This window comes from Vombatus ursinus, unplaced genomic scaffold (assembly GCF_900497805.2).
Source record: "Vombatus ursinus unplaced genomic scaffold, bare-nosed wombat genome assembly UNPS02009205.1, whole genome shotgun sequence".
Lineage (NCBI taxonomy): Eukaryota > Metazoa > Chordata > Mammalia > Diprotodontia > Vombatidae > Vombatus > Vombatus ursinus.
In genome coordinates, this window is record NW_020948983.1 from 22,559,832 (window position 1) to 22,578,954 (window position 19,123).

Consider the following 19,123-nt stretch of genomic DNA (forward strand, 5'->3'; position numbering starts at 1 on the left):
TTTTTCTACATATTAGACCTTCCTTTCTGTTTTTATCTGAGTGTGGCATGGGCCTATGGTGTTAACATTGGATCAAAGGTATACTCAGTTTAGTGACTTTTGAAGTATAGATCCACATTGCTTTCCACTACCAACAGTGCATCAGTATGCCCTTTTTTTTCATAACCCCTCCAACATTTGTAATTTGTCTTTTCTAGCCAACTTTGCTAATCTGATAGGTGTGAGGTAGTATCTCAGAATTGCTTTAATTTGCATTTCTCTATTTATTGTAGTTTAGTCATTATATCCAACTCTACATAACCCCATTTGGGGTTTTCTTGGCAAAAATACCACTTAACTTAGTATTTAATGTGAGGTGTTGATCTAAATATAATTTCTTCCTGACTGTGTTCCAGTTTTCCAATCACTTTTTGTCAAATACTGAGTCCTTTTTCCAGTCAATAACTGGGGTCCTTGAGTTTATTGAAAACTAGGTTACTAGGTTCATTTGCATCTGTATATTGTGTACCTATTCTGTCCAGAGTTTGACTTTTGTATTTTTAACTAGCATCAGATTGTTTTGTTGATTACTGCTTTGTAGTGTAATTTGATTCTGGTACTGCTGGGCTGCATTTTCACATTTTTTCATTATTTCCTTTCAAATTCTTGACTTTTGATTCATGAAGAATTTTGTTTTTATTTTTTCTAGTTCTCTGTAGTTTTCTAGTTTGAATAGATTAGTTTTACTGAATAAATAGATTATTCCACTGAATAATTAGATTAGTATTTTGATTGTATTGTTATTTTTATTGTATTGTAACCTAGCCTATTCAGGAACAATGAACATTTCTCCAGTTATTTGTATCTGTCATTACCATCAAGATAGTTTTACAGTTTTGTAGTTTTATTCATGTAGTTTATTTGTATATCTAGGTAAGTAGACCCCTAAGTATTTTATACAGTCTATAGTTATTTTAAATGTTATTTCTCTTTTGCTTTGTGATTTTTTTGGTAATATACAGAAAAAACTCAGAGACCAAGTAGATATATAAGTAAATTGCATTAAATATTCAACAAACAATTAATTCCTATATTACATAGACTGTTTCCAAAAATAAGAAGAGATCTTACCAAATATGGTCTTGATATCAAAACAAAAAGAGATTCAAAACAGAAAAAGAAAACTAAAGACCATGTGTCTAATGAGCACTGATGTAAACAATTTTAAATGAAATAATTGCAGAGAGGCTACAGCAACCTATCACTATGACCCATTCTGAATTTATAAGAGGAATGCAAGAGCGGTTCAGTGTTAGGGAAATTCTCAAAATAACTGGACACATTAATAATAACAACAAAATGACATGGTTATATCAATAAATGCAAAAAAAATCCCATTTGACAATATATAATGCCCAATTCTGCTTTGGAAAAAAAAATGGAAAACATTAGAATGAATGGACCTTTTTTAGAAACCACAATAAGTTTAAAACTAAGATGTAGCATTATATATAAAGAAGATAAACTAGAGCTGTTTCCAAAAAAAACCAATAGCAAGGGTGTCCACTGTTACCACTGCTGCTTAATAAAGTATTAGAAATTCTGAATATATCAATAACACAAAAATAAATTTAGGGAATATACTTGGACAAAGAAAAAACAAAATTATCCCTTTTTACAGATGATATGTTATACTTAGAGAACCCTGGAGAGCCAACTAAAATGAATTAAAACATTAACTGAAGCAAAGGTTTTGTTTTTCTTTCTTTTTTTTTCCCCAGGGGAGAAAGGAAGGTGGGAGAGAGAAAAATAAATGCTTGTTAATTGAAAAATGCTGCTAAATTGAAAAAAAAACTTTAAAAAATTAAAGTCTTTTATTTATTGATCAGGCATAATTGGGAAGGCAATTTTAGTCCCTGGGTGAAGTTTAATTTGGAGTTAAGCCTTCTCTAAACAGATACCTTCATTCACCTGGTGGTAGCAACCCAATGTATAGAAATAGCATATATAAGGAACTAACTAGCCTCTGGAAGGAAAGTTTGGCTTTATAATTTAACAATATTAAAAAAAAATAAAAAACACTATCGTGGCTCTACTTGTAGCCTTATTCTTCTTTTCTTGCTTTGTTTTTTTCTTTTATTTTTCTCTCTCCTCCTTACCGTATTTAAATATTTAACATCCCCCCTCCCTTTGGGAGTTCATTCATGGCCTGTTCAGTTTATTTTTCTGACATTAGGTTGTTTAAATTCTCTTCTGTTTATCTGGGTCTTTTTTATTTTTGTAAATAGTCATCCATTTATTTAAGGAGCCAATTTTATTGTCATAGTTAAGCAAAGTGATTTCAGATGCTTTCTTTTATTTCTTCCTTTGTTGTGGTCTCCTTTTTCATTTTTAATACTGGTAATCTGATTTTCCTCTTTCTTTTTTAAAATCAAATTAGCTAATGGTTTATCTATTTTATTTATTTAAAAAGTAGCTCCTAATTTCATTAATAGTCTTTTTCTTTTCTCTTTGGAACTTTATTAATTTCTTCTTTGATTTTCAAGATGTCTATTTTGTTATTTAATTGGTTTTAAAAACTTTTAAAATTTGTTGGTTTTCTAGTTTTTTAAGTTATGTCAAAATCGTTGCTCTATTCTTTTTCTCTTTTGTTGGTGAAAGTATTGTTATAATTTGTCCCTAGAAGACCGCTTTGGTTGTATCCTAATTAAAAATTTTTTTTTCTCAACTACATGTAAAAACAATTTTTAAACATTGATTTTTAAGATTGAGTTCCAAATTTTCTCTCCTTTCTCCCTTCCCTTGTCCTTGATAAAGCAGGAAATTTGCTATAGATTATATATGTGCAGTCATGCAAAATGTATTTCCATATTAGCCAGTTTACAAAAGAAAACAGACAAAAACTCTAAGAAAAATAATGTAAAAAAAGTATGCTTTAGGGGCAGCTAGGTAGTGCAGTGAATAGAGCTCCAGCTTAGGAGTCAGGAGGACCTGAATTCAAATCTGGCCTCAGACACTTGACACTTACTAGCTGTGTGACTCTGGGCAAGTCACTTAACCACGATTGCCTCACCAAAAAAAAAAAAAGTATGCTTTTATCTGCATTGAAACACTATCAGTTCTTTCTCTGTAGGTGAATAGCATTTTTCATCATAAGACCTTCGGAATTGTCTTGGATCATTTTATTGCTGAGAATAGCTAAGTCATTCTCAGTTGATCATTGTACAATATTGCTGGTGCTATGTATGTTGTTCTGGTTCTGCCCTCTTCACTTTGCTTCAGTTCAAATAAGTCTTCCTAGGTTTTTCTGAAAGCATCCTGCTCGGCATTTATATTCCATCACAATCACATTAACTTGTTCAACCATTCCCCAACTGATGGTATCCCTTCAATGTCCGATTCTTTACCACCACAGAAAGAGCTGCTATAAATATTTTTGTACATATAGATCCTTTTCCTTTGGTCTTTTTAGGACACAGATCTTGTAGTGGTATTGCTGGGTCGAAGGGTATGTACAGTTTTACAGCCTTTTGGGCCTTGGTCCAAATTACTCTCCAGAATGATTGGATCAATTCACAACTCTACCAGCAGTGCATTAGTATTCCAATTTTTCCACTTCCCTTCCAACATTTGTCATTTTCCTTTTCTGTCATATTATGTTTTTGTTGTTCAGTCATTTTTAGTCATGTCCAACTCTGTGACCCCATTTGGGATTTTCTTGGCAAAGATACTGGAATGGTTTGGCTTCTCTAGACTCATTTTACAAATGAGGAAACTGAGGCAGAGTTAAGTGACTTGCCCAGGGTCACATAGCCAGTAAGTGTCTGAGACCAGATTTGAATTCAGGAAGATGAGTCTTCCTGACTCAGGACCTGGCATTCACTCCACTATGCCACCTAGCTGCCCTTTTAGCCAGTACCAGATTGTTTTGATGATTACTGCTTTTTAATAAAATTTGAAATCTGGTACTACTAGTCCACCTTCCTTCACATTTTTTCATTGATTCCCTTGATACTCTTGAACTTTTGAGCTTCCAGATGATTTTATTAATATTTTTTGCTATGTAATAAAATGCTTTTTTGATGTTTTATTTAGCATAAGGTAATTTAGGTAGAATTGTCATTTTTATTATATTAGCTTGGCCTACCCATGAACAATTAATATTTTTCAGATTGTTTATTTGTGTGAACAGTGTTTTGTAACTGTGTTCATGTAGTTCCTGGGTCTATCTTGGCAGGTAGACTCACATGTATTTTATTTTGTCTGCAGTTATTTTAAGTGGAATTTCCCTTTCCATCTCTTCTTGCTCTACTTTGATGGTAATACACTATATAGAAATGCTGATGACTTAATGTGAGTTAATTTTATATGCTGTAACTTTGCTGAAGTTGTTAATTATTTCAACTAATATTTTAGTTGATTGTCTAGGATTCTCTAAGTATGTCATCATTTTCTGAAAAGTGATAATTTTGTTTCCTCATTGCCTATTCTAATTCCTTCAATTTGTTTTTCTTAATTGCCATAGCTAACATTTCTAGTACAATATTGAATAGTAGTGATGATAATGGGCATTGCTGCTTCACCCCTGATCTTATTGGGAAGGCTCCTAGCTTATTTCCATTACAGATAATGTTTGCTGATGGTTTAGATAGATAATGCTTATAATTTTAAGGAAAGCTCCATTCCTATGCTTTCTAATGTTTTAATAGGAATGAGTGCTGTATTTGTCAAAAGCTTTTTCTGCATCTATTGAAATAACCATATGATGTTGTTGGCTTTGTTATTTATATGGTCAATTATGCTGATAGTTTTCCTAATATTGAACCAGCCCTACATTTCTGGTATAAATTCCACCTGGTCATAGTGCATGATCTTTGCTATGTATTGCTATAATCTCTCTGATAGTATTTTATTGAGAATTTTTCGATCAGTATGCGTTAGGGAAATTGGCATTTCTTTCTCTGTTTTTGCTCTTACTAGTTTAGGTATCAGCCTCATATTTGTATCATAAAAGTAATTTGGTCAGACTCCGTCATTTGCCTCTTTTTTCCAAATAGTTTATGTAGTATTGGAATTAATTGTACTTCAGTTGTTTGGTAGAATTCACTTGTGAATCCAATTAGTCTTGGGATTTTTTTTTAAAGCAGATCAGTTATGGCTTGTTCAATTTCTTCTTCTAAGATAGGGTTATTTAAATATTCTGTTTCTTCTGTTAATCTGGACAATTTATTTTTTGTAAATCTTGTTCATTTCATTTAATTTTTCAGATTTATTGGCATATAATTGGTCATATATAAGCCCCTAATATTTGCTCTAATTGCTCTTTGTTGGTGAATTCACTTTTTTCATTTTGATGATGGTAATTTTTTAAAAATCAAATTAAGCAATATTTTATCTATTTTATTGTTTTTTTTTTGTAAAACCAGCTCCTAGTTTTACTTATTAGTTCAATGGTTTTCTTACTTTGAATTTTAATTGTTCCGTGTGTGTGTGAGGGGGGGTTTCAAGTATGTTTCTTGTAAACAACATATTGTCGGATTCTGGTTTTTAATTTACTCTGCTATCCACTTCCATCCCTTTCACATTCACAGTTATGATATGTAACTGTGTATTTCCTTCCATCCTGTTTTCCCCCTTGTTTATCTTTCTCTCTCTCCTTTAACCCTCTCCATCCTCCAAAATCCATTTTGCTTTTGACCACCACCTCCCCCAATCTCTCTCTTCTATCAAAATCTCCCCTGCCTTCTGTGATCTCCCTTCCTTCATATTTCCTATAGTACAACATAGATTTCTGTACCCAACTGAGTGTGTATGTTATTCCTTCTTTGAGCCAATTCTAGTAAGAGTAAGGTTCAAGTGCTAAATCCCACTAGACCCTGACCATCTTCCCCTGCACTGTAAAAGCTCTTCCTTTTGTGCCTCTTTTATGTGAGATAATTTACTCCATTCTGGCTCTCCCTTCCCCCTTTTCCCAGTGCATCCTTCTTTCTCACCCCTTAATTTTATTTTTTTGAAATTATCCCATCATAGTCAACTCATACTTGTGCCCTCTGTCTATGTACACTCCTAATTGCCCTCCATACCTTTGGACTAGGACCCAGAACCACATATAGGCAATGCAACAGATTCCTCCTCCCAGGAGCAGCAAAAAGTCCCCCGTAATCTCCTTTGACCAGTTGTCTGATCCCCTTACTGTCTGTGGATTGAGGATTTAGAGCTCCTGCAGACCTCTAATGCACTGCCCCTGAGGCTGGATGCTGGCTTGCCAGGGTATGGCCTGTACTGTGCCGCACTTCTCACCACCCTGGTGAGAGAGACCTTTCTTGCAGACCTCCTAAGTTGTCTTAGGCAGGAACATTGTTGCATTCTTTTTTTTAATGGTAATTTTTATTTATTTTTTTGTTTTCAACATTTACTTCCACAAGATTTTGAGTTCCAAATTTTCACCCCATCTCGCCCCTCCCCCCACCCCAAGATGGCACGCATTCTAAATACCCCTTCCCTTAGTCTGCCTTCCCTTCTATCTCTCCCCCGCTTCTCTTATCCCCTTCCCCTTCAGTTTTCCTGTAGGGCAGGATGGATTTCTGTACCCCATTTCCTGTATTTCTTATTTTCCAGTTGCATGCCAAAACATTTTTTTTAAACATGTGTTTTTAAAACTTTGGGTTCCAAATTTTCTCCCTTCCTCCCTCCCCACCCACCCTCATTGATAAGGCAAGCAACTAAATATAGGTTATATATGTGCAGTTATGCAAAACACTTCCATAGTAGACATGCTGTGAAAAACTAACTGTATTTCCCTTAATCCTATCCCGCCCACCCATTTATTCTATTCTTTCTTTTGACTCTGACCTTCCTCAGTACTTGCTTCTGATTACTCCCTTTCCCAATCTGCCTTCCTCTCTATCGTTCCCCTACTCTCTTGTCCCCTTCCCCCCCATTTTCCTATAGGGTAAGACAGATTTACATACCCAATTGAGTGTTTATGTTATTCCCTCCTTAAGTCAAATCCTGTGAGAATAAGATTCAGTCATTCCCTCTCACCTTCCCCCATTTCTCTTCCACTGTAGGAGCCTTTTCTTTTGTTTGTTTTTGTTTTTTTTGTGGGATAATTTACCCTGTTCTACCTCTCCCTTTCTCCTTTTCCTAGTATATTCCTCTCTCACTCGTTAATTTTAATCTTCAGATATGACCCCTTCAGTTTCAACTCACCCTGTGCCCTCTATCAATCTATCTATATCTATATATACGTACACATAATTTTTTCCCCTCCAACTACCCTAATACTGACAAAGGTCTCATGAGTTACAAATATCATCTTTCCATGCAGGAATGTAAACAGTTCAACCTTAATAAGTCTCTTATGATTTTCTCTTTCCTGTTTACCTCTTCATATTCAACTCGAGTCTTGTATTTAATAATCAAATTTTCTATTCAGCTCTGGTCTTCAAGAATGCTTGAAAGTCCTTTATTTCACTGAATGACCATTTTTCCCCCTATAGGATTATACTCAGTTTTGCTGGGTAGGTGATTCTTGGTTGTAATCCTATCTCCTTTGCCCTCTGGAATATTATATTCTATGCTCTGTGGTCCCTTAAGAAGCAGCTAAATCTTGTGTTCTCCTGATTGTATTTCCACAATACTTGAATTATTTCTTTCTGGCTGCTTGTAATATTTTCTCCTTGACCTGGGAACTCTGGACTTTGGCTACAATATTCCTAGGAGTTTTCCTTTGGGGATGCCTTTCAGGAGGTGATTGGTGGATTCTTTCAATTTCTATTTTGCCCTCTGGTTCTAAAATATCAGGACAGTTTTCCTTGATAATTTCTTGAAAGATGATGTCTAGGCTCTTTTTTTGATCATGGCTTTCAGATAGTCCAATAATTTTTAAATTCTCTCTCCTGGATCTATTTTCCAGGTTAGTTGTTTTTACAGTGAGATATTTCACATTGTTTTCTAATTTTTCATTCTTTTGGATTTGTTTTACAGTGTCTTGATTTCTCATAAAGTCACTAGCTTCCAATTGCTCTATTCTAATTTTTAAGGAAGTATTTTCTTCAGTAAGCTTTTGGACTTCCTTTTCCATTTGTCCAATTTTGCTTTTTAGGGCATTCTTCTCCTCATTAGTTTTTTTGACCTCTTGCCATTTGGGTTAGGCTATTTTTTAAGGTGTTATTTTCTTCAGTATTTTTTTGGGTCTCCTTTAGCAAGCTATTAGCTTCTTTTTCATGATTTTTCTTGCATCACTCTCATATCTCTTCCCAGTTTTTCCTCTACTTCTCTTACTTGCTTCTCAAATCCCTTTTGAGCTCTTCCAAGGCCTGGGACTGATTCATATTTTTTTGGAGGGTTTGGATGTAGGAGCTTTGGCTTTGTTGTCTTCTTCTGGTTGTATGTTTTGATCTTCTTTGTCACCAAAGTAAGATAATATAGTCTGACTCTTTTTGCGCTGCTTACTCACGATCCCGGCCAATTACTTGAGTTTTAAACTCTTTGTTAAGGTAAGAGTCTGCTTCCGATGTGAAGAGGGTATTGTCCCAAGCTTCGGGGGTTTGTACAGCTGTTTTCAGAGGTACTTCTAGGGACCTGTAAATTTTCAGTTCTTCCAAGATGGTATGATAAGGGGCAAGGTGTTTTCTCTTCACCACCACAACAAGCTCCACCACACCAGCATTCCTCCTTGCCCCAGGACCACCCCTCAGAACTGTGACCCATATCCAAGCACCAGTAAAGCAAGAGATTCCTGCCTCAGCCCTGGCAAAGAGATCCCTGCAATCCCTCTCTGAACAGCCACTCGATTCCCCCTCAGTCTGTGGGCCAGAAGCTCAGGAAAAAGCCGTGGCCCTGGGCCATGTGTGAGACTTGTGGCCGAGATCTAGCTCCTCTCTCACTGCAGTCACAGACTTTTCCCGCTGACCTTCTAAGTTGTCTTTGGCATTCAGGGGTTGAGAAGGCTGGAAACCGCCACAGCTGCCTGCAATTTAGCCCTCTGAGGCCTGTTTCAGGTTTGCTGTGGCCTGCGTGCCCACGCCGAACTGCACTCCTCTCCCCTCCTGGCGCGATATACCTTTCGATCAACCATCCAGGCTGTCTTTGGCTGGAAATTTGTTTCACTCTGTCTTTTTGTGGGTTCTGCTGCTTTAGAATTTGTTTAGAGCCATTTTTTATAGGTATTTGGAGGGCTTTGGGAGAGAGCTCAAGATAGTCACTGCTTTGCCTCCGCCATCTTGGCTCCGCCCTTTACATTGTTGCATTCTTGACCTTTTGTTCGTTCTGCCACTCCAGAAATTGATATGAGGCATTATTTTAAAGATGTTTGGAGGGGAATTTGAGAGATCTCAGGCAAGTCTTTCCTGTTAGTCTGCCATTTTATCTTCCCTGCCAATTTATTTAGTACTTTCTGTTTTTGAATGGATTGCTTTCATGTTCTATATTTTATTCCATCCTCTATACAACACCGTGAATGAATGAGTGATTGAAAGAAAAATAATTTAGTAAGCATGTGCTATGTGCCAGGCACTGTGCTTGTGCCAAGCACTAGGAACACCATTACAAGGAAACAAGATAGTGCTTACACTCAAAGAGATTACATTCTAAAGGGAAAAGAGAGCACCTATGGGGGAGCCAGCAAAGGCTGGGGGTGAGCCTGGTTTGGAAGTGATTTGGAGGGCTGGTTCTAGACAAAATAAAATCAAAAGGAGGTCAGGTATTTTGAGTCAGTCCCATTTTATGGATGAGGAATTTTGGCTCAGAGAGGTTCAAAGTAACTTGCCCAATGTCATTCTGTTAGACAGTGGCAAAGACAATTTTAGGACCTGTGCCCTGTTTTTCCCAGTTCAGTGCTCTTTTCATTTAGTCTTGCTGCTGACTGCTAGCAAACTTCCTTGAGTTTTTAACTCAGCTATTTACTTAATATTTATATGGAAATTGGTCTTTTGTGCCTGCAATGACTTAAATATAATAAAATCATATTCCTCAAATACCTACAATTTGGAATTTTTTTAATGGCAGGAATACAGTGGAGATTTTCCTTATCTTATATTGCATAGTCATATTTACTGGTGTAGTTAGAATTTACATACTTTTATTTATAAAGGGGTTTTTCCCTGTTTTAATTTAAAACACTTGGCTGACTCCGATGATTAATTCGAATTAGTGACCCTGCTGGATATTTGTAAGCCTAGCTTTTTGGCACTTCTTAATTTATAACATGTAGTATAAGGCTATTCCTAATTGTTAATCAGCAAGCATATGTTAAGTGTCAACTGTGGGCCAACCCCTGTGTTAGGCCCCTGACACAAATACACATGTTAAATAGTTTCTACTCACTAAGAGAGATTACTTTCTACAAAGGAACCTTCCTGGGCCACTTAAAGTGAAGTTTAGGCATGCTATGTGGGCATAATCAATTAGCATTTATTAGTTATTATTAGTTATTTATTAGTTATTTACATGCGCTATAGTTAGTGATATATATATTATATATATAGTTTATATATATAATATATATATATATGAACAAGCGAGAAGTTCTTGCTCTCAGGTATTTTACATTTTATTAGGGGATGAAATAACAGATAAAAACATGTATATGTATAAGCATGTATGTGTATATATATGTATGTGTGTACATAAATATGTATATGTATACACATACTAAAACATATACAATTTTAGCTTTTGTGGGAAGAGGGGAAGCAGTTGGAAAAGTCAGGAAAAGCTTTGTATTAGAAGTGGCATTTGAGTTGAGTACTGAGGGGAGCTAGAGACATTCTAAAAGGTAGTGGTGAGGAGGAGAAGAGCATTCAGGATTGGGAGATGGGTTGTGTGCAAAAGCTCAGAAATAGGAGATTTGAGGAGATGTTATTTAGGAGATCGAGCAACAAGGTTAGTTTGATTGGGCCTACACTGCATGTAATGTGTAATGTTAAAAGCATATGTGTGTGTGTTTTAAACTGGACAAATAGGAGATGTTTAGAGCTTTTAGAAGAAGAGAATGACATGGTCAGACCTGTGCTTTAGAAACATTGCTCTAGAGGCTGGATTAGAGAAGAGAGAGATGGGAGGCAGGGAACTTGTTTTCAACTACCTCCATTCATTAGATTTACATGTGCAACAGGAAATACCTTGGCTGAAAATTTTCGTTACACCTCAGTGCTTCTCAGGTGAGAGGTTATGAAAAGCAACCCCAGGAATGCCAGCACTCAGGAAAAATTAGAGCTTTCACCTGGTCATTTGTGCCCTTTGATATTTTTTTTTTCTTCTGGCCTCAGCATAAATTGACTCGGCTTTCATTACTATTCCATCCCAAATAATGAAATATGGTATTCCCATTATGAGGGAATTACATTATAAATACGATCTTATAGGTATAAAGGCCCAAGTTCAACTAGCAAGCGAATGATAACAGTGTTTTATTTTTTGTTCTTGCCTTTTTAATCCTGTCCTCTAACGAGGTGCCATGCTTATAATAAACTTTTGATTGACGGTTGAATGAATGATGAAAGTAGCACGAGAATATCAGTCCCTAATCTGCTGAGCTATACTCTGCTGCCACTTGGGAATCACCAAAGGTTCAGCCCACAGCTCTCAGGCTTGGTTTTAAGATAGGTACCCATGTTTCTGAGAAACAAGGGCTTTGTTCTAAAAATAAGTCAATTAACGTTCATTTTAATTTAAAACCTGTCCAGAGGCCCTGACATACTGGAAGACTGCAAATGATAAGACACTGGCACTTCCCAATCGCAGGAAGAATCTTTGTCTAAATTAAAACATCATGCTGTTTCTACCAGCATTTCATTATTAAACATTGCTTCTAAAGTTTGATGTTATATGTGGATTGTTTTGATTTCCTGGTATTTTTACATCTTGTAAAATTTCTCTTTCAGAGAACAGAAGTAACCAATAAAGCAATTGAAGGTCTTCTTACAAAATGCACCGAGTATCTTCAGCCAAATACAGGTAAAGTTAGGAAATGTCTTGACATCTTCTAACATTTCATCTAACATCAAAGAATGTTACAGGCTTTTTTAAAAAAAATCAGCACACCATGAGTACATTATAGATTGAGAGCTGGAAGGAATTTTAGAGGTCATCTAGTTCACCCCTATCGTAGATTAGGAGACTGAAGTCTTGCCTAAGGTCACATAGGAGGGCCAGGGTTTGAATCCAAGTCTTTGAACTCCAAACTGAGTGCTCTTTCCAGTGTACTTATTGCACTGCCTTTCTTTGCTGAGGTTTCCTAAGCAGGGCATTTTGTGTTCCAAGTATTTGATAAAAAGTTTAGAAAATGAATCTTCTCTTCATGCAGAGTAATTTCAGAGAATATGCTAGTCAGATGAGAAACTTGGCAAATGCCTAGTTAAATTTTGCCTCCTCATTTCAACAGAGCTTCTTTGGCTTATCTGCCAAGTAGAGTGTAACAACACAATGAAGCAAGGGTATTTTTATTGAAAGATTTTAAAGAGAGGATAAAAGCTCTTTATTCAGGCTTGTTTCCTGTCAATGAGCTGCTTTTGCTGAAGTCCTGTGTCAAAGGGGGTCTGAAGTGATAAAGGCTCACATGCCAAGAGGTTTAAACCCATGATCAAGGCTTCGAGGAATTGCCGCTTGGCAAGACAAATAACTGATCTTGTTTAGAATATGGTCTAAAGTAAGAGTATACCAATTGAATAAAGGCTTAAGGAGATTTTCTTGCCTTAAATGAATTCCTTTACCTAAGTTCATGAGTTCAGTACATATAATTTAGTGCTATGATCTTTTTCTGTTTACTAAAACCCTTTTTTTCTTTTACTTCCTGGCTCTCACCTGTGTTCTGTATAGGTGAGATTTTTTTTAGATATAAATCACTTTGGGTCAAGTGAAGTGCCATTAAATAACATCCCTAGCAACAAGTTTCTTCCACTAGAAATGTGTATCCCAAAGTTGCTGCTCTGCAGGTTGATATCCATGCCCTTATCACCCTTCACCTGGACACCTTTAATAGCTTCGTAGGTGGTTTTTCTGCCTACAGTTCATCTCCTCTACTAGGCCTGGAACAATCTTCCTAAAACATCTTTTGCTCAGAAACTTCCATCAGGCCTCTGACAGGATAAAATACAAACTAGAATTCAAAGACTTTCAGTCTAGATTTCCAAATTTATGTCCGACCACTGCCATATATTAATCCTTTGTTCTAACCACATTAGTCGCCCACCCACTTTCCATTCTCCATGCTTTTATTTATCCTCCTTTCCCTGTCTACAATTCTCTTCTATATCCTTTTCATGTTTTTAAGCTCCATTCTTCTTTTGTGACTTAGTTATATTTCAACTTATTCCATTAAAGCCTATTTCACTATCCCAGCCCTCAATGACCTCTTCTTCTGATTTCTTAATTTTAATGATTTTTTCTTACTGTATTCTTTATTGTGTATGCATGGTGGGGGGAGACACTCTTAAAGTAACAAGACAGGTTTCCATCACCACACACACACACACACACACACACACACACACACATATACACACTCTCTCTCTCTCTCTCTCTCTCTCTCTCTTTTATGTTCTAAGTATTCTACCTTTGCAATCTCTACCTCCACCTTGAGGGTAGAAACTATGACGTTATTGCTAATGCCAGACACCAAGGCCACTGTGGATTAGGTGCTCAATAAATATTTTTTGTTTTCATGACGATGACAAATCAGACTGAGACTTGTGCAGGGCCTTGAGTTCCAGTATCTTGCCTCTGACACGTGAAAAAAGGCCAAAAGCACAATGTTTTGATATCAAGCAGGAAAATGGTTACAGGAAGTTGCAGAGCTTACCCAAATCTTAAAAATCTGCAACCAGGACATACTGTTGTACAGAGTCACCACTTATTCTTGGTTTTGATCCCTAAATTTAACATGACTCACTTTCTTTTATCTTTTTTTAATATTTTTTCCAATTACATGTAAAAACACTTTTTGACATTAGTTTATAAAAAAAAATTTGAGTTCCAAATTCTCTCCTTCCCTCTCTCCCTTCCCCATCTCTGAGAAGGCAAGCATTTTGATATAGACTATATATGTGCAGTCATGCAAAACATTTCAACATGGTTCACTTTCTTTTTTTCTTTTTTCACATTAAAACATTTTCTCAACTTTATTCTTTTACTTGCACCAGAGACAAAAGAACATTGCTTTATTTTTCATTTAAACAAGGTTTATCTAAATTAGTGTTCAGGTACACAGAGGTGTGGAGGTAAAAGGAGAGAAGGGAGAAAGGATATCTATGTCTGTTGCTTGAGTGATGCAATTTTAGTTTAAATTTTTTCTTTAAAAGTAAATACATGCTGGTGGGTACTTAGTGAAATTATGCAATATTACTGAGTTAAATTCATCTCATTTTAATGTCAGCAGGAAACCTTTTTTGTCCATGGGTCTTGGCTGCTAGCTTTGATTGATGCATCTCACTAGCACTATATTTTCAAGATTTTTTGTTTTGTTTTGCTTTTTTGAAGATTGGGAGTTATGAGGGGAATATATGTATCGAAACTTACTAGTTGTTACTGGTTTGGGCCTTGAATATGTATGTTTTCTGCCCTTGTATAAGTATACTTGCTTAGCCCTTAGCTTAGTCAAGAATCCAAAGTTTTACAACTTGAATTTAAAAGGGTTAAGAAAGAAAGACCTCCATTTACATATGTGAGCTTTTGCCCATCTTTTCATCTACTGATGTACCTAAGTCATAAAGTGGCCTTCCAATGTGGTGCTGCAACTGTATTTGCTTGATGTCATGCGTTCTGCCTTTTTAATTTTAAAGAATTACAAATAACCATATTTTTAAGCATACAGAATGAAGCTAGGAATGCAGAATACCGTGTCCAAGATCACAGGGCAGGTGGGAACCACAGGATACCCACAGCCTGAAGGCTTATTAGGAGATTCTATGCTACGATATGGGGCAGAGCTTGGAGAAGATTCTATGTTTGGTGAGTGTATGCCAGGTACCTTTGAATATCTAAGCTTATATTGTCCTGGAAAAGATAGTATTTTATTGCTTTTAAGTTAATGCACACAAATTTGAAAGACTGAAGAGCAGCAAAATAGATTTTGAAAGTTCATCAATATAGTGTATTGTCTTTAGAATTTATGGGGGATGCAGGTAATGAATGCAAGGTAACATACTTTGTTGTTAATTTATATTTGTTGTTTTTTTTTTTTTAGGCAATTGGGGTTAAGTGACTTGCCCAGGGTTACACAGCTAATAAGTATGTCAACTGTTTGGTCTGAGGCTGCATTTGAATTCAGGTCCTCCTGACTTCAGGGCTGGTGCTCTATCCACTGCGTCACCTAGCTGCCCCTTATTTGTTGATTTTTAATGATGTTTACACATTTTTAGCACGTTAGCAAAATAATGGCACAAAACTTGAGGGTGGCAAAATTTCCCACTTTGGGCTGGGATAGTATGGTTCATACAGATTTCTTAACCCTGTGGTCTTCCAAGCAGAGTGTACAAACCCCATGGTGTATGCACAAGATATACTAGACAAGCCATGGGAATGTGGGAGGTCAATATTCGAAATTCTATTTATTTTTAAATTTTGAAAAAGAAATTAAGCTTTATTAACATTGAATATATGGATTGACATTGGTGCCCTTATTCAGTTTCCCTGTCTGATGATTATGTGGCTTATTAATCCTCCTTTCCCTCTCAGTGGCTTTGGAAACTGGGAGGAGGAATGTAATGCATGGGAGATCCTTGGTAATTTGTGGAGGGGCTGAGCATGCTTAGAAGGTGGGGCGGGTTTGGGTTATAAATAGCAAACTTTTTATACTGCTTAGATTCCATATTCATGTATTCAAACGATTGAGATAATTTCATAAACCTGTCCTGGCCCCTTATTGAGCAGGATTGTGTCTCTCCATCTCTGCCTGCTTCAGTGGTTGAAGGAAGAAATCTGGATCTAACGTGGTTTCCTGGCCAGAGCTAGGCGGGATTGGCTCCACATGCAGCTCAGGCAGGCTTCAGGTCGTTTGGCACCCCTAGCCCTCTGAGGGAGGTATGGTTTGTCCTTTGGCTAGAAAGCATACACACAAAGTTGATTTGTAGCAGCAAGATTCTGAGGAGTTGTGCCTGATTTGAGGGGAGAAGGAAAGGCTGGTGAGGTTTCCGGATACGAACTATATTATGAAACCACGGTTTCCTTGGGTACATCCTGTCTTGATCACTCATCACTCCCTTTCTCTCTCCCTCAGTCTGCTCAGGCTTTTATTCAGCACCTACTCTTATGTGTCAGGTACTTTAGCTTCAAAGACAAAAGCAAAACAATTCCCTGGGGTTTACTTGAGGAGGAGGACAAAGATCCATTTTAGCTGAAAATGACCGTAAAAGACTCAAAGATCGAAGAACTTCTTATCATGAGATAGCGCTTTGTACTAAGTGATAAACTAGTGGTCTCCAGTAAAATAAAGTGTATCAGATGTGATCCATATTGGTGTGGGGGAAAAAACAAGAGAACTTGTATTTCAGATTCATTTTTAATCTTAAAGAAGAAATTAAGGTTTGCCCTAGTGCCTTCACTTAATCTCCATATGTCATGCGATCATGTATCACATTAGCCCCCCCCCCCTTATTTCTGGATATATGAACACAGGTGAGGCCTGTGCATAATAAAGAAGGGGATATAAAAAGATAGAGGCTTCAATTTTACATTCTAGTTTTTGGGTGGAGAGGAGGTTGGAGATGGAGTACTAACACTGGGGCACTCTCGAAAAGCTTCTTATAGAACAGTGGTACTCCTAAAGGATTAAGTACTTTTTTTTAAGATTTAGGGATTATGATAAGGAAAATAAAAACAATACTTTTCTCCCTACCAACAACTATATTACCTTTAAAAACAGGTCTTTTGTAGGGAATTTATAGTCTGCAGATCCTTCCCATTTCAGCTGACAGCCATTAAAACTAAGTGATGAAATAAACCTTGAACCAGAATTTGTAATTGCTACATCACAACATATTATTACCCATAGTCATATTGATTTTATAAAATTATTATCTGTTTAGTGTGAGAAAAAAGTTTTGATGTTAATAAATGAAATTGAAATTATTTTTAAATTTCACCTTCATTTTGTTCTTTAAAAATTTTTATTTTTCGTTTTCATTTTATGATATATGTGTAACATTGGTAATTAGTAAATATATATGATTTACAAATTAATGTATGTGTTTTGAGCATATTTCCTCGAAACATGTTTTGCTTTTGGTGGTGTGTGATTAAGAAAAGTTTGAGGACCACTGCCCTAGAGCTTATGAATACTAAAATCCTAATAAACTTAATTGCATTTGAAGCATGGGAAAGACACATCACTTTCAAGAAGGGAAACATTCGATGAACACAGACTACTCCCTATTTCCATTTTGTGCTCCTCTCTCACTGATTGGACATAAATTATGAGATAGAAGAGGTTATCTTTCTTCATTTGGAAAAGAGAGAAAGATTACAGGAAGTTCATAGAATTTAGAGCTATGAGGATCTTAAAGAATAATCAATCAATAATAACCACCCAGTGTGTGTCAAACACTTTGCTAAGCACTAGGATACAAAGAAAGGTAAAAAGACAGTCTTTGTTCTCAAGGCACTGAAAGTCTAAGGGGGCAACAACATACAAACAACTACATTAGACAAACCATGTACAGAATAAATTGGAGCTAATCACCAGAGGGAAGGAACTGAAGAAGATTGGGAAAGGCTTCCTACAGAACATGAGATTTTAGCAGGACTTGAAGGAAGCCATCAGATTCAACACTGCCATTTTGTAGAACTAGAAGAGGAGGCTCAGAGATCAACTGACTCACCTAATGTCCCACACCAGGGAGTAACTGTTGGAACCATTATTCAAACCCAGGTCTTCTGACTATACACCCTGTTCTTTCTGTAACTCTATTCTTTTTTTTTTTTCATTTTAGGCAATTGGGGTTAAGTGACTTGCCCAGAGTCACACAGCTAGTAAGTGTCAAGTGTTTGGTGTGAGGCCAGATTTGAACTCAGGTCCTCCTGACTTCAGGGCCAGTGCTCTCTCCACTGCACCACCTAGATGCCCCTCTGTAACTCTATTCTGCCTCTTTAAGAGAAGGAAATTTAGCCTCCCAGTAAAAAGTACAGGTGTGGGTTGTTTATAGTGGAGAAACAGGCAAGTTTTAGTTTTAAATATGAACTGAGATCTGTTGGGGGAACACAGACAGAAAAGCAACCCATTTTGCACTCAACTGTAGAGAGGGAAGAGCATCAAGGGAAGAAAATTAAGGGAAGAAAAGAGGAGTCATTGACCTAATAGAGATAGGACACCTTCATACAGTGAAGAAGAGAGCAGGTTAAAGCTGGTGGTGAAGAAGAGAGGAAGAATGAGGCTTTTATACTTTCAGGAAGGGTATGGACGTGCCCATTAGCAAATTAATCTGGTTTTAGCTGTAGCAGGCCTTGGGGACTTGGGAGTCAGATGAGAAGTGGGCTCACTTTCCAATTAAATGAGGAAAGGCTTATTTCAGGAACCGGCACTGATATCCAATGAACAATTTCCATTTTGACTCCCACAGGGCAAACCTGAAAAGAAAGAGATTTGGTCCCTAAGGGGAGAGAGCACAGGTTTGCTCAGAAACATCAGCTGCACAAAAGCTGAGGTTGTAAGTTTAAATATACATGTCTGGATGAACGTTGGACAACATGTAGGCTGTTTCAAAATGCTTAATGTAGTTTTAGTCTTTTGAAACACTCTGCATAATGGAGAGAAAGAATATTAACAAATTAAAAGTACCTGTTTGACTTTTGTGTTTTGTAAATTTGCCAGTTGCTTTGTTTAATTCAGTCATTTTTGGATATACTATCCCTCTATCCCTACAACATCACCATCAGATGAGGTCTTGCTTGTAACAAACATTCAAATAGATGTGTGATCTCACATATGGGAGTCCCCTGCACAGATGCAAAATCACAGCCTAGCATTTACTTATCCTGTGCAACTCCTGTCCATGTTCTTCTGAAAGCTCACCACCAGCTAGTCTAGCCAGTGTGCTGGAGTTCTCCCTCCTCTCTTCCTGACATCACAAAAGCATAGGTGGAGCACTCCTGCTGTCCATTCTTTCATCCTCTGTTCTTGCTGTGTAATCAGCTCATGCTTTGTGTC

The 19,123-nt window shown here is 36.8% G+C and overlaps 1 protein-coding gene across 4 annotated transcripts in view; it reads left to right on the forward strand.

Moving 5' to 3' along the window:
• Window positions 1-19,123, forward strand: part of SH3GL3 (SH3 domain containing GRB2 like 3, endophilin A3) — a 136,908-nt gene that overhangs the window by 94,923 nt on the left and 22,862 nt on the right. For 2 of the 4 annotated variants that reach the window (XM_027851458.1, XM_027851459.1), the window contains 2 exons: window positions 11,868-11,940; window positions 14,788-14,931. In XM_027851458.1, coding sequence (XP_027707259.1) covers window positions 11,868-11,940; window positions 14,788-14,931 — 217 coding nt within the window. The remainder of the gene's footprint in view (window positions 1-11,867; window positions 11,941-14,787; window positions 14,932-19,123) is intronic. The other 2 variants (XM_027851462.1, XM_027851461.1) reach the window with 1 other exon arrangement.